This window comes from Anolis carolinensis, chromosome 3, assembly GCF_035594765.1.
Source record: "Anolis carolinensis isolate JA03-04 chromosome 3, rAnoCar3.1.pri, whole genome shotgun sequence".
NCBI lineage: Eukaryota > Metazoa > Chordata > Lepidosauria > Squamata > Dactyloidae > Anolis > Anolis carolinensis.
The window spans coordinates 118,884,404-118,909,120 of record NC_085843.1 but is presented as its reverse complement, the minus strand read 5'-3'; the positions used below and the strand labels follow the sequence as shown (position 1 = coordinate 118,909,120).

The following is a 24,717-nucleotide window of genomic DNA, read 5'->3' as shown; positions in this document are numbered from 1 at the left end:
GGCCAGCTAACACCTCCCAACAAAGGATTCCCCCAGTCAATAAGCAGCCCGACTTTGAAGCTGCAAAGCCATTCAATGCTAATTAAGGTGGCAATTAGAAGCATTCACACTTGCCTCCAACAGACAAGAGTTTTTTCTCCCACCCTGGGCACTCCACAGATATATAAACCTCCCTTGCCTAGTTTTCAACAGACCTTACAATCTCTGAGGATGCCAGCCATAGATGTGGGCGAAACGTCAGGAGGGAATGCTTCTGGAACATGGCCATACAGCCCGGAAAACTCAAAGCAACCTGTCATTCTACCCTTTCCTACATCTAAGTGCGCTGCTGGATGACGGGAGGGGAATTCGAGGCATCCCACAATGCACTGCACAACAGGCATCCCACTACATTTCTCCACACAAACCCGGGAGCCAGAGAGTGAGAAGACTACACTTCCCATAAGACATTACGGGGCGAAAGGGAAGTGAGACGCGATTGGCCATCCCTCCACCCTTCACCGCCCCCTGCTCTCTGTGTGACAAGGACCGTCGAAGCCGTTGGACCTTCTGATCCTGGCCGGTGAGGTCATATCTCAGATGGTTCTTTATTCAAAAGGGGCGGGCTTTGGCTTCTGGTTGGGCGGCGAGCCAGTCGGCAGGAGCCGCTATTGGGTACGAGCCAGGCGCCCGGGATTCCTATAGGCTACCTGGCAGAAGGGAGGTGTGCCGAGGCTGAAGACGTGGCTCGGGGATTTCCGGAAGGAAGGGCGGCGATTCCCTTCGGCTCCCGCGGGTCTTTCCTGGGCAGGTAAGGGGGATGCGTGAGGGAGCGGGGGCCTCTCTCCCAAGGCTTGCGCCTGTCTTTGTTTCCAAAGACTGGGTCAGTAATACAAGGTTCAAGCGACCGGGACGATTTCCTTTGATAGCAGAAGAGGGATGCTGAGGCAGGAGATGGACAGCGAAAGCCCATCCCAGCAGCAACCAGGGCTGACCTTGCTTAGCTCCCAAGATCAGGCAGGACCTGGTGCCCTTGGTTCCTTAGCACAGTTACACCAAGTAATAGGTGACAACCGGGCCTTTTGAGTCCACCTGTATTATTAAATCAAAGCAGCCATGGCCTTAACTTGGCAATACCTAAGGAAGGCTGTTGATAAGAAAGTGACTTGGGAGGTTTCTCATTCATGTGTGTGTGCGTGTGTGCACGCCTTCAAGCTGTCTATTGATTTATGGTGGTGCTGTCATGGATTTCATAGGATAGATTTAGGCAAGGAATACTCTGAAGTGGATTTGCCAGTTCCTTCTTCTGAAGTACATCCCAAAGCACCTAGTTTTTGTTGCCAAAGGATTTCATGGCTGGAATCATTGGGTTGCTGTGTGTTTTCCGGGCTTTATGGTTATGTTCCAGAAGCATTCCCTCCTGACGTTTCATTCAAATTTATGGCAAGCATCATCAGAATTTGAGGGGTCTGTTGGAAACTAGGCAAGTGAAGTTTATATATCTGTGGAAGGTCCAAGGAGTGGGAAAGAACTCTTGTCTGCCTGAGGCAGGTGTGAATGTTGTAGTTAATCACCTTGATTAGAATTGAAAAGCCTTGCAACTTCAAGGCCTGGCAGATTCCTGCCTGGGGGAATCTTTTGTTGGAAGGTGATTAGCTTGCCCTAATTGATTCATGTCTGGAATTCCCCTGTTTTCTGAGTGTTGTTCTTTATTTACTGTCCTGATTTTAGACTTTTTTAATACTGGTAGCCAGATTGTGTTCATTTTCAAACCCGAATCAAAGAACATGAAAGGCACTGCAGACTTACTCAACCAGAGAAGTCAGCCATAGCTGAACAATCGATGAAACAATCTGGACACAGTATATTATTTGAGAACACAGAAATGCTGGACCACTCTAACAATTACCATGTTAGTCTATACAGAGAAGCTATTGAAATCCACAAGCATGTGGACAGTTGCAACAGAAAGGAGGAAACTAGGAAAATGAACAAAATCTGGCTACCAGTATTAAAAAATTCTAAAATCAGGACAGTAAGTAAAGAACAACTTGTATGCACAACACATCATGCGATGTGCGGGGCTTGATGAATCCAAGGCTGGAGTTAAAATTGCTGGAAGAAACATTAACAACCTCAAATATTTAGATGATACCACTCTGATGGCTGAAAGTGAGGAGCTGAAGATCCTTATCATCAAGGTGAAAGAAGAAAGTGCAAAAGCTGGGTTGCAGTTAAACATCAAGAAAACCAAGTTTATGGCAACCAGACTGATTGATAACTGGCAAATAGAGAGAGAAAATGTGGAGGCAGTGACAGACTTCATATTTCTAGGAGTGAAGATCACTGCAGATGCAGACTGCAGCCAGGAAATCAGAAGACGCTTACTTCTTGGGAGGAGAGCATTGGCCAACCTCGATAAAATAGTGAAGAGCAGAGACATCACACTGGCAATGAAGGTCCACATAGTTAAAACAATGTTATTCCCCATTGTAACCTATGGATACGAGAGCTGGACCATAAGGAAGGCTGAGCGAAGGAAGATAGACACTTTTGAACTCTGGTGCTGGAGGAAAATTCTGAGAGTGCCTTGGACCACAAGAATATCCAGCCAGTCCATCCTCCAGGAAATAATGCCCGGCTGCTCACTGGAGGGAAAGATATTAGAGGCAAAGATGAAGTACTTTGGCCACTTAATGAGAAGACAGGAAAGCTTGGAAAAGATTGTGATGCTGGTGGAAAAGGAAGGAAAAAGGCAAAAACAACAACAATGAAAGAACAATACAATATTTAAAAATAAAAACAATTTTAACCAACACCAACCTATCAGGATTTCAATGGGAAGTGTGGGCCTGCTTCTGGCCAATAAGATAGTCAAGTTAATTAGGATTGTTGTTGTTGTGCGCCCTCAAGTCATTTCAGACTTGAGTGAGCCTAAGTCTAAAACTGAAAGGTAGGGGCCAGGTAAATGACCTTGGAGGGCCGCATCTGGCCCCTGGGCCTTAGTTTGGGGACCCCTGTCCTATAGTATTGGCAGAGAAGAGAGAAAGGACCATATGAGGAGGATGTTCAGCTTGGAAGCCTTCACATTGGTATGATCACTGCTAGGGGAGAAATCTCTTTGCTGATACTATACTAGCATTGGGCCTGATGACAGAATCTGGTGACAGAATTCAGGCATGGCTTCCTCAGCCTCTGCAAATGTTTTGGAAAATATGTATAGACTTTTTTTAAAAGTATCTGTACTATAATATTAATAAATAACCAGCTGTTTTCCTTTTTTAAAAAAAATACAGGGATTCACATAAGAAGATCAGATGTTTAGACTCACAGAAAAGGATTTGATATTATCCAGAAGAGAGAGACTTTGAATATTCTTGAGTGGATTTGATCTTCCCAATTTGATAGATGCTGGATAGTGCTATGCTTTGGAAGAAAAGCAGGTCACAAAAGAAAGCAACTTTTCTAGTAACCAAGAATGTAAAGCTGAATAAAGAAGTGTTTGCAATGTTTAACATATTTTGTTCTCATGCTTTCTGGAATTTGAATGCACATTGGGTTGTGTGGTCCCATAGTATACTATGGATGAGAGCTACTTTTCATTAATTAGTGCCACCATTGGCGTTTCAAACGCATAGGACAGAGAAGGGATGATTTCTGGGTGCTTTCACACAGTCACTACTAGAAATTGGACAATGAAAGCAATGGGATTTGTTGGCTTTTGGATGTTCATGTCACTACTTTGCTGCCAGATGACTGCCCCAGCAGAACACGAGGATATAGTAAAACATGCAATAAAGCTGCATCGTGGGAAAGGAGCTGCAATAACTCAAAGGAAACAGTGGCTTGTGGAAAATTGCAGAAAGCTGTCTGGACTATTGCGTCAAAAGAATGTGGTTCTCAACAAATTAAAAAGTGCAATAAGAGCAGTGGAAAAGGACCTGGGGCTATCAGTCGAAGAAAGGACATTTCAGGTTCACACGTTTGAAATTTTCCAAAAAGAGCTCAATGAAAGTGAAAACTCTGTATTTCAAGCTATCCATGGACTCCAGCGGGCCCTACAAGGGGATTACAAAGATGTTGTGAACATGAAGGAGAGCAGCCGGCAGCGGCTGGAAGCCTTGAGAGAAGCAGCAATAAAGGTGAGTTTACTCTATCAGAAATTTCAGTATCATATCAAATGGAAAGAACAGTTGTAGCGTAACACAAGACAAGGTACACCTACATTAGAATGAATGAAGTTTGACACCGCTTACGTTGCCATGGCTCAGTGCTATGGAATCATGAGAGCTGTAATCTTTAGCCTTCTCTACCAAATAGTTCCAAACTACAGTTCCCATGATTTTATAACATTGAGTCATGGCAGTTAAAATGGGATTGACCTGCATTAATTATACAGTGCGGATGCATCCATAGTGGACTGATTTTGACCATGTTGATGTAGGAGTGAGATTGTTTGATGAATCTACTGGATAAAGCAAGTAAACAAACTTGAGTAAAATAAAAATACAATTAATAAATAATGTCTGCTTGTGGGAGTAAGAATGGATCTAATTTAATAATAATATATAATATAAATTTATTTCTACCCCGCCACCATCTCCCCGAAGGGACTCAGGGCAGCCAACAAAATACAGTGAAGTGCCACATATAGATAATACATAAATCTGAAATGATAAAAACCACAGAATTACAACCACACACATACATAATTACAATGTAAAACATTAAAATTCATAAAATGCAATCATAGCTGTGGATACAAACAAGTTGTTTCGATTGATATACTCCAGTGCCAACGTGATGCCCACAGTAAGTCCTTGGACTAATCCTTAAAAACCTATGTAAGATCAAAGGCTTGCTTAAAAAGCCATGTTTTTAAGCTGGAATGGAAGGCTTGAAGGCTTGAAGTGAAGGGCCTGATCTCTCTAGGGAGGGCATTCCAGAACCGGGGCACCACCACCAAGAAGGCCCTCTCTCTTGTCCCCACCAAACGTATTTGAGACAGTGGTGGGAACGAGAGAAGGGCCTCCCCAGCAGACCTCAGTGCCCGCAACGGTCCATAGAAGGCGATGCGGTCTCGAAGACTCAAATTTCTCAAATCAAGTATGTGTAGACCTCTTAAAACTTTAAAATGGCTGCTGATAAACTGCCGGGCCCAATTCAAGGTGCAGGTTTTGACCTATAAAGCCCTTCACGGCTTGGGCCCTACCTATCTCAGTGATCGCATCTCCTCCTATGAGCCAGTGCGGACCTTGAGATCTTCCGGGGAGGCTCTTCTCGCGCTCCCACCACCGTCTCAAGTGCGGCTGGTGGGGACGAGGGAACGAGCCTTCTCGGCAGTGGCCTCCCGGCTCTGGAATGCATTGCCAAAAGAGATCAGGCAATCCCCTACATTATCCAATTTCCGTAAGGAACTGAAGACCTGGTGGTGTCGGCAGGTTTTTGAGTAATTATATTGGACTACCGCCGACTTCTGAGCCTGAATATATTGCATAAGATTTCCCTTTATGGTTCCCGTCCCCTTGATCTGGTCATGTAAGTGTGATTTATTGTTATAATTGTATTATTTTACTTTGTTTAATAATGTGTATTATGTTGTTATGTAATGTTTGTGTTGCTTTTATGACTGTAAACCGCCCTGAGTCCCATCCGGGAGATAGGGCGGTATATAAATAAAGTTTTATTATTATTATTTATTAATGTTGCTCCAGTTTCATTGAGTATCTTGTGGCTAAAAGGTGGTTCAAGGGTCATAAAAACCACAGGAAGCTGGTTTTTTAAAAGCTCAGAGTTCTTGCTCTGCAGTTGTTGTTTTTTCGTTTTTCAGTTTTTAACAAAGATGCTCAACAAATTAAAATTGGTCTTATGCCTTTTTTGCTCTGAAAAGAATCTTAGAATTTTAACAAATCCTAATAGGAAGAAACGGAATATGTTGAACTTCTAGCAGCAGAGAAGCACCAAGCTGAAGCCCTGAAAAACATGCAGCATCAAAATAAGAGTCTATCTATCCTTGATGAGATTCTTGAAGATGTACGGAAAGCAGCTGATCGACTAGAAGAAGAAATAGGAGAGCATGCCTTTGATGACAACAAATCGGTAAGTTTATCCCGATATTGTTATAATAAATATCTGTTACAAAATTATAGTAGTTCATCAGTATTGTACAAGTAATTTCATTACTTAGCTTATTTGAATATTTGTGGAGAGAAAAAGCTGGGCATAAATATAAATAATAATAATAATAATAATAATAATAATAATAATAATAATAATAATAGAACAGAAAGTTATTTGCTGGAAAATAAAGTAGTGGAATATGGTAGAATGCAAAAAAGAAAAGCTGTTCTCTAATAGGGAGAGGAAATACTCTTTTTAAAATCTAAAAAGAAAACACTAGAATACTGATTGATTGTATATAGTTAATGCTTTCAGCATTATAATGGCTTTTACCAGCCTAGGGAATATTGTACTTTCTGAGTTTAGCCACCCTGCCTTCTCAAAATTGGTTCCTTCAGTTTGGAGGAAACTGAAAAGTTGATTGCAGTTGGGGCATATGGGTCTGTAGAAGGGAGATTTGAATGGTCAGTCCTGTGGTACAAGTGAAAGGCTGTCCACATGGTACTGGAATCTGCCAGAGGTAAATAAAAATAATGAGAAATCTTTGCCTCCTTAACAGGTGAGAGGAGTCAATTTTGAAGCCGTTTTGAGAGTAGAAGAGGATGAAGCAGATACAAAAAGGAATGTTTCAAAAAGGAAAGTGGAGGATGATTTGGGCTTAAGCATGCTTATTGATTCGCAAAACAATCAGTACATACTTACTAAGCCTAGAGACTCAACCATTCCACGTGCTGACCATCATTTTATAAAGGTAAGTTATTTTAAAATTGCTATTTGACAGCCAGTATGGTGTAGTGGTTTGAGTATTGTATTATGACTCCGAAAAGCAGGATTTCAATCCTGCTCAGTTATGGAAACCCAAGTTACTACACTCATTCAACCTCACAGGAAGGCAAAGGCAAACCCTCTCCTGATAAATATTTAAAGAAAATTTCTGCTTCCTATTTCTATGTCACTGAACAACATTGGGTGATATTGCTGTGTGCCTTCAAGTCATTTATGTCTCATATCATGGGTGACTTGAAGGCACACAGCAATATCACCCAATGTTGTTCAGTAACATAGAAATAGGAAGCAGAAATATCTTCAGTTAAGAGCAGAATTCACGTGTGATGTTGAGGCTGGAATTTGATCTGTTCTCAGTTGAGTATAAATCCCATTCTACTCAGACTTTATTTCTCTTGAAGAAAAAGAATGAGTGGAAGATTTGCTCTTCACTTATTGTATGGTTAGTTTAAAGTCTAAGAAATGAAGTTTCACCTGAACACTTTTGGCCCTCATATCATAGTTGTAGTTGAGTGTGATTGTCTTCTAGAGGTAGAGTCTTGGCAGTGGATCTGTAAATGACTGTAGAGACCTATTTTGAATCCACATGGTATTTTACAATGAGGACATAGATTTCCAGATGGAAGGCAGTCACGACAAGGGTTTGTTTGATATGCCTTCCACTTGGCACATTTTTACCTTTTGCCTTATATTAGTATTTCTTCAAAATTCACAGCACTGTTGGCAACAGCTGACCTCCAGACAGAACGCTCAAGGGCTAGGCTTCCCAGTTCTCTGTGTTTATTCCACATTTTAAAGGTTAGCTTTAAGCCCATTTTAAAATCTATTTTGCTTCTCCACTAACATTCCATTTCCAGTTTTTGAGCTGAGAGCAAAGTAACTGCTTTGGGAGACTGTGATTGGACATTCAGACAATGTGTCCAGTCCAACGAAGTTGATGGCGGAGAATCATCGCTTCAGTGCTGGTGGTCTTTGCTTCTGCCCGGACGCTGATATTTGTTTGTCTGTCTTCCAAAGAGATTTGCAAAATAACTAAATAAATAAATAAATTTATTTGCCTTAAAGAAGACCAAAAACTGATGATGAACAGTCATGATCCAACCAATGAAATACATTTTTCCTAGATGAAGTAGAATTCTCTACAATGGGTGAATGACCCTTGCCTATAAATATTATTATATTTGGAAGTATTTCTTGAGATGAATAATATTTTTAATTTTATTTATTAGGATATTGTGACCATAGGAATGCTATCTTTGCCTTGTGGCTGGCTATGTACAACAATAGGATTACCAACTATGTTTGGATATATTATTTGTGGAGTGCTTTTGGGACCCTCAGGATTAAACAGTATCAAGGTAGGAATATATTTTAGGATAATACACATGCAGTGTGTTTGTGTGTCTGTCAGAAATGTTTGTTCACTATTGAGGAACTTTAAGATATATGTTAACTATTGGCAAGTAAAGCAGATAATGTTGAAGTTTTGCACCATTTTCTACTTTATGTAAAAACTTTGTATCATATTTCTAGACTGTCAAATTATTCTTGGTAGCAGAAATTAGGTCTCAGTTCAACAACAAAAAACATTTCTTGAGGTCTTGGTTTTTAGGCCTGTTCCTGGGGTAATTTGGGAGCTGATTCAGAATATTACATTTGATAGACTGCATCAGCTCTAGTTTCTTAAATATGTGGTTATCATGGTTTTCTGTTTGCAAGCAGATGAAACTGCTATATGGCATATGTCCTGTATCTCAAAAACTGGAGTATCACTCTGTTTTTATTTTTATTGACTTCGGCTAATTTTGTTATATATTTTATGTACGTATTTACTTTCCACTGTTGATATCTGTAACCCGCCCCGATTCCCCTAGCGGTGGGATATAAATAAAGTTGTTGTTGTTGTTGTTGTCATTGTTGTTATGGAATCAGCATATCAAATATACCCAGAAACAGTTCTAATATTTGAGACACCAAAATGTGTGTTCACTAGTTATTGGTTTTACTCAACTGTGAAATGACGAGATTGGAATATCATTGAAAAGTAAAACTAAGAAGATGTTTTCTGTATTTCTGTAGAAAAAGAAAAACTGTTTGCAAATTGCAATTTGTAGCAGTCTAAAATTCATCAGAACCCAGTATATATGCAGAGCTCTGCATTAACAAGATATTTAGATCAGCACAAACAATACACTAGAGCACATCATGTTCCTAGGTTTTTAGGCTCTGTAAAAAAATTCATGTATAACCTTTCCCTACAAATGATTTTGCACTGTTTTGTACTGTTTTTTTTCTTTTTTATTGTCTCAAGCCCAAGATTATCTTGCTTGGGAAATATTGTTCCTCTTCTTAACATTTTTAGTTATAACTTAATTGTAACTCTTGTGTTTTCCCCTCTATAATATGTTGGATTGCTCCATATATGCTTGTATAGGTCTCTAGAAATTATCCATATGTTAAAATCTTGGAATCTTTGAAAATGAGATATAAACAAATATACACGTGATGATTTGGAGCATTTGAAAAAATGTTATAAAAAGACTGCATCACATTGAATAAACTTGTGTTTTTCAGTCAATTGTCCAGGTAGAGACATTGGGAGAATTTGGCGTATTCTTCACATTGTTCTTGGTGGGTTTGGAATTTTCTCCTGAACGGCTAAGAAAGGTATTGTTTCACAAATGTCATGCTAATCAGGATGAATATTATATTGGAACTCTTTAACAGAAAATATAAAAAATAGACGATTTGGGTTCAAATGTTGCTTTCTATTATAAGGGAGCCTTTTATTAGTGGAAGGGATTGTGATCAAGGGGAGATTCCTGCTGGAAGAAGGAGAGTAATATTTGCCAGTCCTGCCTTCTCCCTCCCCCAGGTAGAAGGAGAACTGGGAGAAGGCTATGATTTTGTGATTCTGTGAAGTCTTCCTTATTCAGAGGAACTTCCTGTGAGCAGAATTCCAACTGTTGGAGGATAGAGCTTTGAATTTCAGAGAAGTACTAACTGTGTTAATATTTGGAGCCTCATTGATATCTATAAGGAATTTACAAGAGACAAGTATTATAGTATTGCTATAATTTTGATGTTTATGGCCCCTAGCTTTGTATCTAAATATGTTTTCTTCAAGCCAGATAAAAGTGTCTATTCCTCTGTAAACAGCTTCAAAAAATTCATATCTTTACACTAGTTGATTCTAAGTTAGTGCAAAAACAGAATGCTTATATGGTTAAACAGACTGGAAAGACAAATTAAGTGTTTATTTTGTGCATGATTATTTGCTGTTCAATTTACCATATGTACTCATGTATAAGTCAACCTCATCTATAATTTAATGGTAGGTTTTGAGGCCAAAGTGATAGATTTTGCTATGGCCAGTGGCTAAATCGGGTAAAACTTAGGCACAATTAAAACAATCAAGGGTGGGTATTGGGGGTGGGCTAAGTGTCATTATGGTCATTACTGCTAAAGTGCCTGTGGGTATCCAAGACAAATAGTGTTCATGAAAAAGGTTACTTTCCTTTCCTTTTCACCTCTTTGGACCCAAGTGGTGTTCAGCAACCACTGCATGTGGGAGCCTATACAGGTTTATACAGTATGCCCCTATTAAAATGGCCATCATGCCTCAAAAAGCATATAAAATAAACACTTATTAAAAATGGCTGCCACCTCAAAATGGTCAGTGAGCTAGCATCATCAGCATCATCTGTTTCCAGACCCAATGTTGGTTGTTTTTTATGTATACATGAATATAGTATATTCAGTGTTTTTAAAAAAATAATCTTGAGAACAATATTTATGTTCAGCACTTGTGAGTTTTCAGGTAGTATATTGTGTAATAACTCAGAGTTTTCCAGATATTTCATGTTGATGACACACTTTTTAGACATGCATCATTTCGCATCACAATAATTCAATTTTACTAGTATAGTGGAAGTTAAACCTTATAAGAGATACAGGCACATACATAAATGGTATAACAGAATGTATGAGAACACAACATATCTCATGAAAATTTTTAAAAATACACAATTTGTAAGACATTAACAGACATTTTCACAATTTTTGTCATGTCTTGTTAAGTTTGTTTGATACAACTACACACTGCAGCCAACACACTACTGTGTTGTGGCAGACCGTTCGGAAAGGTCTGATTTAAGTATTTCTGCTATCCAATATTTCTAAAGGCTGGGAATTGAGATTGCAAAACTATGTTTGAGAATTAGTGCCATGTACATTTTGAGAGTTTTAATAGCATTAAACACTAATGTGAAACTGGAATCAATATTTTAAGAATATTGAAACTGTTAATCCAATGTAAGTGAATATTATTTTTGCAGGTGTGGAAGATATCACTGCAAGGCCCCTGTTACATGACACTTCTGATGATTGCCTTTGGCTTACTATGGGGGCACTTTCTACAAATTAGAGCCACACAGAGTGTGTTCATTGCTACTTGTTTATCATTGTCAAGCACACCATTGGTATCCAGATTCCTTGCAGGGAGCTCTCGGGGAGATAAAGAAGGTAAGTGTCATTTAACTACTAGATTAGGGTCGTCCTATATAAACTTATCTATGTGTTGTTATTATGTACTGTCAATGTGAATTTAGTCATTTTGTCTTCTTGAAAGAGTTCAGTCTTCATTTGCTCTTGGAATTGTCTATTTGTCTTTTTGGTAGTCTGTGGTACCCATGGGATTTTACTCCAGCACAATTTTCAATAAATTGCTTTTCTTCCTGTCACCTTTTTACACTAGCCAACGTTATATCTATATACAAAATATTGGTATGGTATAGTATGGTATAGTATGGTACTCACTGGGTGATCTTTGGCAAGTCACACACTCTCAGCTTAAGAAGAAGGTAAAGATTAATTTCTTCTGAAAAAATCTTGTTAACAAGGTTGTTAGATATAGTCAGCCAAAGTCAGAGTTGACATGAAGATAAAAACAACAGAAAGAAATTTAGAAAGCTGAATCTGTCCAGAGAGTCTGCTGTGTCCTTTTGTAAAACAAACATCTTTGGTATCCTGGGAAAGGAACCCAGGTGAAGGCCTAGGAAGTGGGTTTGAATATTACATTCAGTATGACTCATGCATCTTAAAACTTGGGTGAGCACATATGAATCTTGAGCAAATAAATGGAAGCCAGACTTTAAAGACTGTGCTAGAATGTGGAGGCCAAAATGGCCACCTTTTAAAATTCCATTAAATTGGTAACATTCTGAAATTGAAGTTTTGGTACAATCAAGTGGTTCATCAGTATGATTCAGAAGTTTAGACACATTTCCTTGGATGCAAATTATATTTATTGTTTTGCACTTTATTTGCTTGTGTATATAGACAAAACAGATACATAACAAATACATGATTATCTGAATTTGGCAAGTGGCAAATCCTGCTTTATGAATTAGTTGTAATACTATTATAGTTTTTGTGCATATTTGTATGTGCTTTTTTGTCAAGCAGGAGACATAGATTACAGCAGTGTTCTGCTAGCAATGTTGGTGATGCAGGATGTTCAGCTTGGCTTGTTTATAGCAGTCATGCCAACTCTTATTCAAGCAGGAGTTGGCACACATGCCAGGTAACAAAGTTCACCTGTGTGCTTCTGCTTGATACGTTTGTCTCCTTCCCTTCCCACAAGGATCTCAGGGCAACATAGATGATGTGCTTTATTTTACTTCTTGCTTTGCAGTTTTAAAAAGTATTTATATTTAATGTGATGTGTTTAATTTCACATCACTTTATGGTAAACCCATACAGCTTATGTTGGCAGCGTTTCAGAAGAAAGCTTTAATTAGTCCTGTGAGTGCACAGGAGTTGCTTGGCCAATTTCGTTTTTGGCAGAAAACAGTTTCTTTTTCTTCCATCTCCAAATTTATTTTTAAAACTGTTCTGACTTTGATATGGATTTGCTGAAGAGGGATTGACTGGTAAACTGGTACACACGCAGGACATTGTACTGGATCATACCTTGTTATTTTATGACTTAAAATTTAAATAGTGTACCTCAACATGAAAATTGCATTATAAGTTTTGCTCTAATCAGAAAATATTTTAGATATTTAGGTTGCTACTACTTCTTAAGTGGTGCCTTGTCCTTTTTAAAAGTATGAAGTACAGTGATCCATATGCATTCCCTTTTGTGCATTATCCTTCTTTGTTCACCTGTAAGAAATTACAAATGAAATACAAATGCATTATTTTTATATAGAAAATATTTTTTTTAATTATAGAGGAATAACTTAGAATTATGTTTCTAAAACTGTCTCCTTTTCCACTCATTTCTAGCATTATCAAGGAAATACTGAGAATATTGTTGCTGATTGGACAAATTCTGTTTTCTTTGGCTGCTGTTCTGCTCATATGTCTTGTTTTAAAGACTTACCTAATAGGACCTTACTACCGCAAGTTACATGTGGAAAGCAAAGGAAATAAAGAAATTCTAGTTCTAGGGATATCTGCTTTTATGTTTTTCATGCTAATGGTAATTCTTTCAAATACTTATATTTATTGGCATGTATCAGATATTAAAATATATTATTTTTGAAAATCATTATAATAGCAGAAGGTAGACCTCAGTTATAGAAAGCGGTTGTGTTTATAGGTAAAAGATAAACCAGGCTCTTATTATCAGATATATTAACACTACTAATTTAATGTTGATAATCTGTATATATAAATATGTTTAAATAAATATTCACAATTTAAAAACTAAAATCCCTGCTGGGGTAAGCACTTACCCCCACCACCTGTTTTCAAATGTTAAAATTTAATTTCCTCACCTTTGACAGCTGTTCCCATTAAATTTCTCTAGAGAGGAACTGGCATGTATTTGAAAATTTGACATCTGACCTGGTATCTTATGATATACCCAAAGAATCTGAAGTTTTCAGATCATCATTCATTTTTACTTCCTTTGGAGAAGTCCAGATATTTCTGATATTTGTTTGGCTGAGCATTTTTCAAAACTTAAAGGATAATGTCATTATATAGTTCAGTCAGTAGGTAGCAGTGAACATATACCTATTATAAGAATGTAGCCAGTTAATAAAGCTTCTAACTAACTAACCCCCTACCCATTTCTTCCTTTTCCTCCCTGTAGCTCAAAGGTTTTTAAACAGGATTTGGAAGATGGAAAAGGAGTTTTGCAGAAACACAGATTTTTTTCTGCTGGGATGCATAGCATATCTGCAGGAAACAGTGCAATAATATTTGAGCAGGGAAAGAATAGCACTCTCCTCTGCTGATCTTAGCTGTGTGTGCTTGCCTACAAAGACAAAGTAAATAAATACAGTCATCTCTCCACTTTTGCAGGAGTTAGAGGCTGCCATGGTCCCAGGGGTAGAGAAACAAACCCAATGGGCCACTTCACTTGTCCTGTAGATTCTGGCTTCTTTTCCTCTTCTTACAAGTTGTAAGTGTCTGTTTCACCTGGACAAAGGAAGGGAGGTACCAAGTGAAACAAACATGTGACAGGCAGGGGGAGAAGAAGGGAATAGGCTTGTGCATGCCCATAACACCACTTATTATAGGGATCTGGATTCTTTCCCCCTTCTTGTGTACTGGGAGTTTCTGTTTCTCCTGAACTTCCTTCCTTTTCCCAGGCAAAACTGACATTTATGGCAAACAGGAAGAAGAAAAGGAGCCAGGTGCACAAGGTAAGCGAAGTGGCATGAGGGCACAGCTCCTCTTCTTCCTATGTGTTATAAATGCATGTTTCGCCCAAGCAAAAGAAGAGTGGCACCAGGCAAAATAGAAACATGACAAACGTGCCAACTGAACACCCTCTCAGCTCACTTCCTGGAGACATGGCAGCCCAGCCCCATATTTAGAAGCTGGACATAACATACACAATGATCCCTCTCCTCCCCTCACTTCTTGAGGACATGGCTGCCATATTAATGGTCACATGGCAGCATCAACTTGGGGTGGGGGTGGCATTACAAGCTTGTGAATAATCAAAAACATGAGGGTGAACCCCATGAAAGTGGAAGGATGACTGTAATAGTTGTCTCTGGACTCCCTTAGTCAGCATGCATGAAAAGCAAAGCAGAGAAACGGGGAACAAAATTAGTTTGCCTTACCAGCAATTCCCAGCATGTTAAAAAGATCTATATATAACTACCAACTTGAGGCTTTCGAAAGAAAAAAAAAATCTTGGATGTATTTTGGAAAAAGCCTTCAAACAATTAAAAAAGGGCTTAGTTGCTTATGCAAAGCTTACCTAACCTGGTTGTTTCATTTCACATGTGCACATTGTTAATTCTGAATAAGAACATTGGTGAAACAGGTTGCTCTCCTTTTTTGTCGCATAGGAACCTACCCCTATTCTTTCCATACTATTTCTATCTTGGGATCAACAGTCCTGTGAAAGTAATGTCTGGGAACACACCTACTTGTTTAATTGGGTTATTTTTGTACGTGTTCATACAAAAATCCAAGCAATGCATAACGGAGCAGTAAATTTGTTACATAACTATGGAAAGAATGAAAAAATGCATGCTGTATCGTGTGGGTTTGGTCCAATTCCATGTATAATTATATGATGATGATGGTAGATTAGACTGGGCTTATCCTGCCCTTTGGCTTCTAAAACTTTGTATCCACTTTGATGTCTTCAGTTGTCAACATGCAGTACTGTACTTGGTTACCTAGCCTCAATATATATACTCTACTGACATTTGGCAATCCATGTCAGCCATTCTACTGATTACCATCTTTTGATAGCTGATTAATTGTAAAGGGAGGATACAAATAATATTTGAATCCAGGCAAATAAGGAAGCTATGCTATGTCTCTTCCTATTTAGTCACTGTTGGGTGTAATGAAGACATAAGAATGTATGGCAAGGTAACCAATTTAAACAAATAATTGTAAAGTGTTACTCAAAAATACAGTAGATTGAGGAGCCCCTTGAAAGTACCCACAAATTAAAACCCACAAATTTGTTAAAAAACCTTTTTAGCCTGAGAGAACACCTTTCCAGAAATCCTTGGGTCCTTCAGTATAACTCTATACTGCTACCGGAAGCTGACCATAGAATAGTGCAGGACCTAGAGATGCCTAGAGAAGTATTTTCCCTAGGAATTTTTCCACACTGGAGGACCTAGATTCCGAGAGAGAATATATTAGCCGAATCCATTAATACTCCATTCTGCAAAAATCAACACACAATGTGGTGAATTAACTGTATATCCATTTGCATTCTGTATAGCTGTATAACTAATATTAAAGCTTCTCCTTTCTGTTTAAATGTTGGGCTTTGTCAGAGATATATATATATATTTAGTGCTGTGAGAATGCAGGTATATCTTGATTCCAAGGCAGTACTTCTTTTATGGAAAATTTCATAACAGTGGCAGAAATAAAGACAGAAGAACTAGAGAAAGGTCCTAAAAGAAATACAAGCCTTTAAATCAGGGGTCCCCAAACTAAGGCCCGGGGGCCGGATGCGGCCCATCGAAGCCATCTATCCGGCCCCCACGGTACAAGGGCAGAAGGGGGTTGGGCTAAATGACCCAAGGGATCTCTTCCAACCCTCTTATTATTATTATTATTATTATTATTATTATTATTATTATTATTATTATTGACATTGAGGCTGGGTGGCCATCTGTCAGGGGTGCTTTGCTTGTGCTTTTGGTGCACAAAGACAGAAGGGGAATGGACTCAATGGCCCAAAGGGTCTCTTTTAACTCTTTTTTATTGTTGTTGTTGTTATTATTATTATTGCTCAGTGGCCAACTATAGTCCGGCCCTCCAACGGTCCGAAGGATCGTGAACTGGCCCCCAGTTTAAAAAGTTTGGGGACCCCTGCTTTAAATAATATATTTTTGTTTTTCTTTAAACAATATAAATACATGGAATGAAACAACAAGGTTAGGTAAGCCTTCCATAAGTGCATACAACTACTTGGGGTTTCTTCTAATATGTATCCAGGGATAATTTTTTTATTTCTTTCACCAGCCTTTGTTTTAGCTATGTTTTCCATTTTGGTGACCTAATGTATAGAACTAACTTTATAACTTTTGCAGAACTTTTTAAAAAAATGCTAAGGGTAGCTGGCAAGACAAGCTCTTCCCCTTTTCCCATCTGTTTTGGAGTTCCACACACAAGAAAAGGATTTTGGAGGCAGATACTATTTGCCTTACCTTGTTTAAACAGGCACACACACAGCTAAGATAGAATTGGCTGGAGTGTAACCCCATTCTTTTTCAACTCAACCTTTATTGCATTGTTTACTGTAGTCCAACCTTTCTTTTACCATTCTCCTAATGCTAATGCTACTAAAAAAACACCTTCTAGATAGACAGAGGAAAATTGCTTGAAGAGCTTTCTAAAAAGGAGTTTCTTTGTCAAAGGCTTTGTTACTTGCATACCGTTATATACAGTGTTCCCTCACTACTTCACGGTTCACTTTTCGCGGATTCGTTGTTTTGCGTTTTTTCAATAAACTCTAAAAGAATATTATAAATAATAAAAAATTACAATTTACAGCCTAAGGAAGGGAGGAAGGAGAAGCCAGAGGGAGAGAAAAGGAGGAGAAGGAGGCGATTTGTCAACACACAATTGGTTGAAAGACTTAAAATAGTGTATAACTACTAAAATAATGTATAAATATTAAAATAAATATGGTGTCCCTATTTCACGGATTTTCATTTATTGCGAGTGGTCCTGGAACGTAACCCCGCGATAAGTGAGGGAATACTACATATTCAGTCTGTTTAGCCAATTACATTACTTATCTTACAATACAGGTTCTGTCTCGTCACAATGTAACCCATAATATTTATTCTAGCCACATTGATACTGCCAGCCTCTTTTGCTGCAACAGTTTAAAACAGCTGCCACTGTGCCTTGTGAAATAACTGCCTAAAAGTAAAGACAGTGGCATTAAGGGACTTAGGCTGGATCTACACTGCTCTGTATCCTAGGATCTGATCCCAGATTATCTGTTTATCCCAGATTATCTGGCAGTGTAGACTCATATAATCCAGTTCAAAGCAGATAATGCTGGATCAGACACTGGGATATAGAGTAGTGTTTGATGTGGCATGATAATGCAAAAAATAAAACAAAATTAAAACCCTTTCAGACTTTGCATGTGCATGGATATATGAAACAATACTTATTGCATCTTCATACTAGAGATATTAGTGCTTATGAGGGAAGCTCATGTGATCTCATAGCCAAAATAGTGAGTTTCTATTTCAGTGTATGTAAGAATACATGTGAATGGCTTCCAATTTGAATATGCCTTTTACAGTAGCAATAGAAGCCAAGGAAGTAAAAAACCTGCAAACCAATTTATAAGAAGTGTTTTTGAAATCATAAATATTTGTTTGATATGCATGTATGTCACTATACATTGTTATTTTTGAAACTTTAAAGATAAATGTTTTTATTAATGATAGACTATTAAATGTATTATGTCATTTTGAGGTAAGGTGGTAAAGAAAGCTAATTATCATAAAGAAACTACAGTAGTAATACAGGTACTTTTTTCTCACTTCACAGATCACTGAATTATTGGATGTTTCAATGGAATTGGGGTGTTTCTTAGCAGGAGCACTCATTTCTTCTCAGGGCCCTGTGATTACTGAAGAAATTATGTCTTGTATTGAACCGATACGTGACTTCCTTGCCATCATATTCTTCGCATCTATAGGTAACTTGTTACAAAAGCACATATACACAAAGTTTAATTTTGTCAGTTTAACAGGAAAAGGAACTGAACACAATTTGTATAAAATGAGTACAATACTATGCTATTTTACTTGTCGGCGTGAAGCTTCTTGGAACCAACCTGGTGTGAAGGCACCAACTCTGTTCCCTGAATGGTAATAATAATTACCAGATGATAATCCAAAAGAACTGCGTAATTCTATGATCCTCCAGTTCATTAAATTTACATTTAAACCTTTACCTTTACGGGTAACTTTTTAAAGTCATCATATTCCAAGAAACCTTGTAGATCAAGGATTAGATTCCTGAATACCTTTTTTCAAATTTCTAAACCAGCGGAGAGGTGAAGCTGTTGTGGGAAGGCCAATCCCTGGGGCTATTTACCCCATGAGAGCCACCACAGCCCTGTTTTCGTCATGTTAGCATTTAATAGGAAGAAGAATAGGGAAAATGGGACACCAGTGATGAAAGATAAGGTGTGGGGTTGATAGCAAACCTAGCTCATATTTTGAATGCCTCTGGTGCAAAGAAAAGGAGATGGAGAGAACTGCCCATGTTGGAAATCATTTGTGTTATTATTTTAAGCTCACACAGCTCTAGTAACCTGACAAAACATTGTATGCTTTTATTTAACCAGTGATATGAAAGATGCCTGTTATTGTTTCATCATTCTGTTCTTATGTGTTATCACATTTAGAAAAAGGATCTAATAAAGGTAAAGCAATTGTTTCTTTTTCTTGCAGGCCTTCATGTTTTCCCTACATTCGTTATATATGAAATCACAGTCTTGCTGTTCCTTACGTTTTCAGTGGTAATAATGAAGGTACCTTAATTTCATTATTTTATATTTGTATCATATATTAGATAGCTTAAACCACATGTATACTGATGAATCAATGCAGTTTGACAGCACTTTAACTGCTGTAGCTCAGTGCTACAGAATCCTGGGAGTTGTAGCTTTACAAGATCTTCTGGTAGATTGTTGTTATGAATCTCAGGATTCCATAGGATTGACAGTTAAAGTGGGGCTAAACTGCACTTATTCTACAGTGTATACATATATCCCTAGATTGCCCCATTGGAATGAGGCTACCAAAAACATCAAGCTCTGCAGACGACTGGTCAAATACTGTGGTTTTTTAAGGGAAAAATAATCTTTCTTGATTTTTGTTTATGTACCTTTCAGAAACAAAATAAATAGGATCTTTTTCAATACAGTTCTATAGCTTTTGTGTTCGTACAGCTAATTTTAAAATGTAGTGCTATATGGCTTAAAGATGCCTGTGGGGACCAAAAGGGAAGGTTTTCTTCTCAGTGCAGGAGGCTTTATTTCAACTCTAATAATACAGTTTGCTGAATGTACAGTAACACCAAATATGAATGTATGAATTTTTATTAAATATATTGTTTTGGTCTCTAGTGATGGTATGAAACTCTAGATTGCCTTTAATAGACAAAGAAAGGTTATCTTGTTCCACTGAAAATTCTTTTTACAGTTGATAAATATTTGTAAATTGACTGTTTACATTTTTGTATCTTTTTGCCAGGCCATCATTTTTCAGACTTGTAAGCATTTTAAATAAAATTTTGTATTTCTTAAGATAATGACAGAGGGTTGTAACCAGAGTTAAGGCAAATTGAGTCCCCCTTGTACAGGAGCAGGAAACTGTTGCATCTATCCAATTGTAACATTCGCTCCAAACTTTCCTGAAAAATCTAGTACAATAAATGGTGAGGGATGTGGCCACATTTCCCATACCTATTTCACTGCTTTCTACTGTAGTTTAAAAAAGAGTTCATTTTGTTCAATGTGCTTAAAAAAATCTCTCTCAAAGTTTTTCCTGGCAGTACTTGTCCTTTCCATGATTCTTCCAAAGAGCAGCCAATATATCAAATGGATTGTATCAGCAGGATTGGCTCAAGTCAGCGAGTTTTCTTTTGTTCTGGGAAGCAGAGCACGCAGAGCGGGTATAATTTCTCGAGAGGTGAGTTCTACTCTCATATTGGTGTTTTATATACTGAAGCCTGTAATAAAACGCTGTTGTATAATGGTTAATTATGGGCTACTGCCTTTGCCCATCCCAGTATTCCCCCACTCCTGAGTTCAACACTGAATGCCTCACTCGGGTGACCACCTGTCAGTGCAAGTAGGCAAGTTCAAACATGGGATAGGGCCTTCTGAGTATTCCTCCTCTAGTTTCACTGAATGTCTTCCAAGTCCCACTACTGCAGGTTTTTGGCTATTCAAAAATTTTGCTGAGTGACAATGGGTATATAGGCAGTCCTTAGGTTATGAACAAGATAGAATCTGTAGGTTTGTTCTTAAGCTGAATTTGTATATAAGTCAGACAGGTACATTTTTAAGCGTAACTCCAGACATATGTATGAGTGTGTGTGTATATATATACAGTGTTCCCTTGCTACTTCGTGGTTCGCTTTTCGCGCCCCTGCTGTTTCGTGGGTTTTCAATAAATATTAATGTACACAATTTATTGCAGTATTTTCGCTGTTTTGCGGGATTTTGCAGTGTGCAAAGGGTTTTGGAAGGGGGGGGAAGGGAGAAATAAAGGGAGGGGGGAGGGTAGGGAAGGGTTGGAAATAAAAAAAGGGTTATTTAGCTTCCATTCTTCTTCTCTGCCAGTGTACTGTATATTGTAACTGCTAAAATAAAGTACAGACTGCACTGTAGTAAGTGGTATGTGGTTTGCTCTCCTCTACACATAGAATAAATATAGTGCCCCTACTTTGCAGATTTTCACTTATTGCGGGTGGTCCTGGAACGTAACCTCCGCAATAAGTGAGGGCACACTGTAAATATATACATATATCTCTAGCTTTGGATGGCATAGATAAAGAGTAACACTCCTGTAACATTTGTTTTGCTGTCTGTGCACCTGTTCCGTAGATTTCACTTCACTTTCTGTCCCTTTAACAATTGGACTGTGACAATTTTGGGTTATCATGGAAACAAGGATTGGTGATAAAGCTTCAGTGGAGACACCTTTTCCCCATGATAACTCTCACAGAAGTGAATTTCCCTTCCTAGCGATAGATTTCTCTCACATCCAGTTGTCTCAAGTACAGGAAGTGAAATTAACTCTTCCTGATGCGGATATAGACAGAAGAAAAATCTTACATTGGCTCTAACTCACACACCATACTAACCAAAACTTTTAAAAAATCAAATTCGCATGGTGTTCTACTTTAAATGCAACTTGGACAGATGTTTGTCTGAACATATTAATTTTTACCTGTACATGTAAATGCTTAAACATTTTCAAATACTGCAAAAAAAAAAAAAAATCTAGCGCTCCCCGACCCCTTACTGGTGCCACCCCCCACATTTGTAACTAGGAGTCGTATGCAAGGCAAATATTAGTAACTCAGGGACTGCCTGTATCTTGTTTTATGACATCAGTGTATAATACTATTTTCATATTTTGTTTTTGTGGTTTTCCATTTTTCAATCTGGCTTGGAAGAATTTATCCTAAAACATGGCTGGAGCACAGTCTTGTGATACTTTCTTTTTTACACTAAAACATTTGGAGGTGGTAAAAAATCAGTAGAATGGAGGAAAGGGTTAGTTTTATTTATATATCTTGAGCAGTATTTTTCACTGTAACTAATTGTGCTGTCTTTCTTTCCCGGTGGGGGAAATTCTTAGGCAGGACTGTGTATCCAGGACAGTTAAAGTGATAACAAAGAGCTAAAATTGTGTGATGTGAAAGAGACTTTACTTGTTGTCATGCCATAACTTAATATTAGAAACATTAGACCGGGAAACCAAGGAACAGCTAACAATTAATGATAGAGTTACTTGTTTATGACCTATCATTATAGCACTATGCCTCTTACTTGTACTGATTTATTTCAAAAACTAAGATGGAGACCCCGGTAGTGCAGTGGGTTAAACAGCTGAGATGCTGAACTTGCTGACCAAAAGGTTGGCGGTTCGAATCCAGGGAGCGGGGTGAGCTCCCATTTGTTAGGACCAGCTTCTGCCAACAGTTCGAAAACATGTAAATGTGAGTAGATCAATAGGTACCGCTCTGGCAGCAAGGTAACGGCGCTCCATAATAATAATAAAACTTTATTTATACCCCGCCACCATCTCCCCACGGGGACCCGGGGTAGTCATGCTGGCCACATGACCTTATAGGTGTTTTCAGACGCTGACTCTTTGGCTTAGAAATGGAGATGAGCACCAACTCCCAGAGTTGGACACGACTAGACTTAATGTCAAGGGAAAACCATTACCTTTATCAAACATTACTGTTAATTCTGAAAAGAAGCAATACAATGGGCAAGGGGAGGGAAAGCTTGTAGTCTTTGTGCATGTCTGATTCTGCATTCATGCTTTTTTCTGCATTGCTCCGTTATTCCAGCTCAGAAAACCCACCCATAATAATTAAGTGGCCAAAGCCACAAACTGTCCAAGTCTTAAATGTTTTCAGAACTGGCTTAAGATCATAAGTGTTTTGCATTCAAAAGGTAAAAGGCTATGTTTGTGTCTGCTCAAGGATCCTGAAATTATGCCTCAATTAAAGCTGAAAACAATGAATAAAAGAAATGCTTTGATTTCTGTATACATAGTTTTCTGTGTTTTAAATTTAAAATAAGAATACCAGAAAGTGCAATACAGTCAGCCCTCCACATTTGTGGTTTTCAATTGTATGGATATTATTCACAAACTTGATTGATATGTTATCTTTAGGAATCTCTGGGTCTAGGTGTGACTCTATATTCCAGTGTGATTATGTGGTCACTTTCTGCTAGAACTTGGCCATAGAGCTGCACTGGAAAACTCAGAGATTCGAGAGGTAAAAAATTAGTGTTTTTTTCTCCATACTTTTTTTACTTTTACATGTATCCTGGGCCCTTAACCCTAGAAAATATGGAGAGTTGACTGTATAGTAGTGTTTCAATGATACCTATTAGGATTGAATTGCTGTATTCAACTTCAAGGCTATTGGTGGAAGCAGTTGTCAGCACAAAGGATTTTGCCTTCATGTTATATGAACAGGTTATCTCCCTGGTGTGTGTGTGTGTGTGTTGTCTCACTTAATCTGCTTGATTATTTTCATGTTGTTTTTCAGAGAAAAAAGTTAAAATGAACTAACATCTTGCTTCCCAATTTATAGGTGTACCTCCTTATCCTGAGCGTGACGACTCTAAGCCTGTTACTTGCACCAGCCCTCTGGAGAGCTGCGCTTATGAAATGTGTACCAAGAACTGAAAAAAGATTAATTTCTTGAAGATATTTAGTACAAATCTGACCATGAAACAAACAGCTTTATATTCATTTCGTTTCTTTGGCAGCAAATGAAAAATACGGTTATGTTCTTCGGCTTAGCCGTCTTAACGTTTATTTCAGTTCATGAAAGTTTTTTTTTCACAAGCAATGCACATTCTAATTTTTAGAGGATGGAAGGATAAAATTTGTGTTAAACTGATTTTGTAAAACCTGCTTTATAGAAAATGTCTAAAAATTCAGTAATTGACTAATGTGCCTTTTAAATTATTATTTTCGGCCATAGCAGAAGACTTTATTAACATATATGGTGCCCATGGTACTGTTTAAAAAATTATATATTAAGTTGGTACATCCAAGTTTAACATCAGCATAGAAACATTTTAGTGCTGTGTAAACTTGAGTTTTCCATTCCAATATAAAATTGGAAACTGTTTTGGCTACGTCTGAAAATAATTTTTTCTAAGTGGTATTTGCTCTACTTGATACATCTCAAATAACTGTAATTATTTGTAACTTAAATGTCTCTTTATTTGTGATTTGACAAATAAGTTTATTGTGATCAAAATGATTTTTCAGTATAAATATCAAAAATTACTTGTTTGGATCATGTTAATTGTTCAAAACCAAAATACCTTAGAATTAAAATATTTTTGGAGGATTGATTTGGCTTTGTGTAATTTCACTGGATAACTTGGTTGCCATGTATTAAGAAGGAACAACTTGAGAGCTTTTTTATTTTTGGAAAAACTTTATAACTCAGAATTTACAGTCATATTGGATAGACATTAGTTTTCATGTCAGTTCTTAAAGCTAGACAAAATCTTAGAGATGGTCAATGCCCTATTCCACTACAATGGCCTACTTGTTTCGAATACTTAAAATATGCATG

The 24,717-nt window shown here is 37.8% G+C and overlaps 1 protein-coding gene across 5 annotated transcripts; it reads left to right on the top strand.

The window, feature by feature from the left end:
- The first annotated feature begins 387 nt into the window (after positions 1–387).
- tmco3 (transmembrane and coiled-coil domains 3) lies at positions 388–24,490 on the top strand. Of its 5 annotated transcripts, none has more exons than XM_008107025.3 (14): positions 388–562; positions 3,276–4,121; positions 5,899–6,078; positions 6,659–6,850; positions 8,115–8,243; positions 9,460–9,552; positions 11,223–11,409; positions 12,349–12,469; positions 13,177–13,372; positions 14,493–14,546; positions 18,406–18,556; positions 19,317–19,396; positions 20,409–20,558; positions 23,716–24,490. In XM_008107025.3, exons 2-14 carry the CDS (start codon positions 3,630–3,632, stop codon positions 23,827–23,829), a joined length of 2,139 nt encoding a protein of 712 aa, XP_008105232.1. In that variant the 5' UTR covers positions 388–562; positions 3,276–3,629; the 3' UTR covers positions 23,830–24,490. The 5 variants fall into 5 exon arrangements, with proteins under 5 accessions (XP_008105232.1, XP_008105231.1, XP_008105233.1 ...); XM_008107024.3 differs by having other exon boundaries at positions 388–790; XM_008107026.3 differs by having other exon boundaries at positions 389–790; positions 12,352–12,469.
- Positions 24,491–24,717: the final 227 nt, after the last annotated feature.

Bases quoted from the DNA above. Each gene is read 5' to 3' on its own strand.
- tmco3 (XM_008107025.3), top strand. From the start codon at position 3,630: ATGATTTCTGGGTGCTTTCACACAGTCACTACTAGAAATTGGACAATG. The intron at 8,244-9,459 runs GTAGGAATATAT...TGTGTTTTTCAG, and splicing joins CAGGATTAAACAGTATCAAG to TCAATTGTCCAGGTAGAGAC. The intron at 14,547-18,405 runs GTAAGCGAAGTG...CTCACTTCACAG, and splicing joins AAAGGAGCCAGGTGCACAAG to ATCACTGAATTATTGGATGT.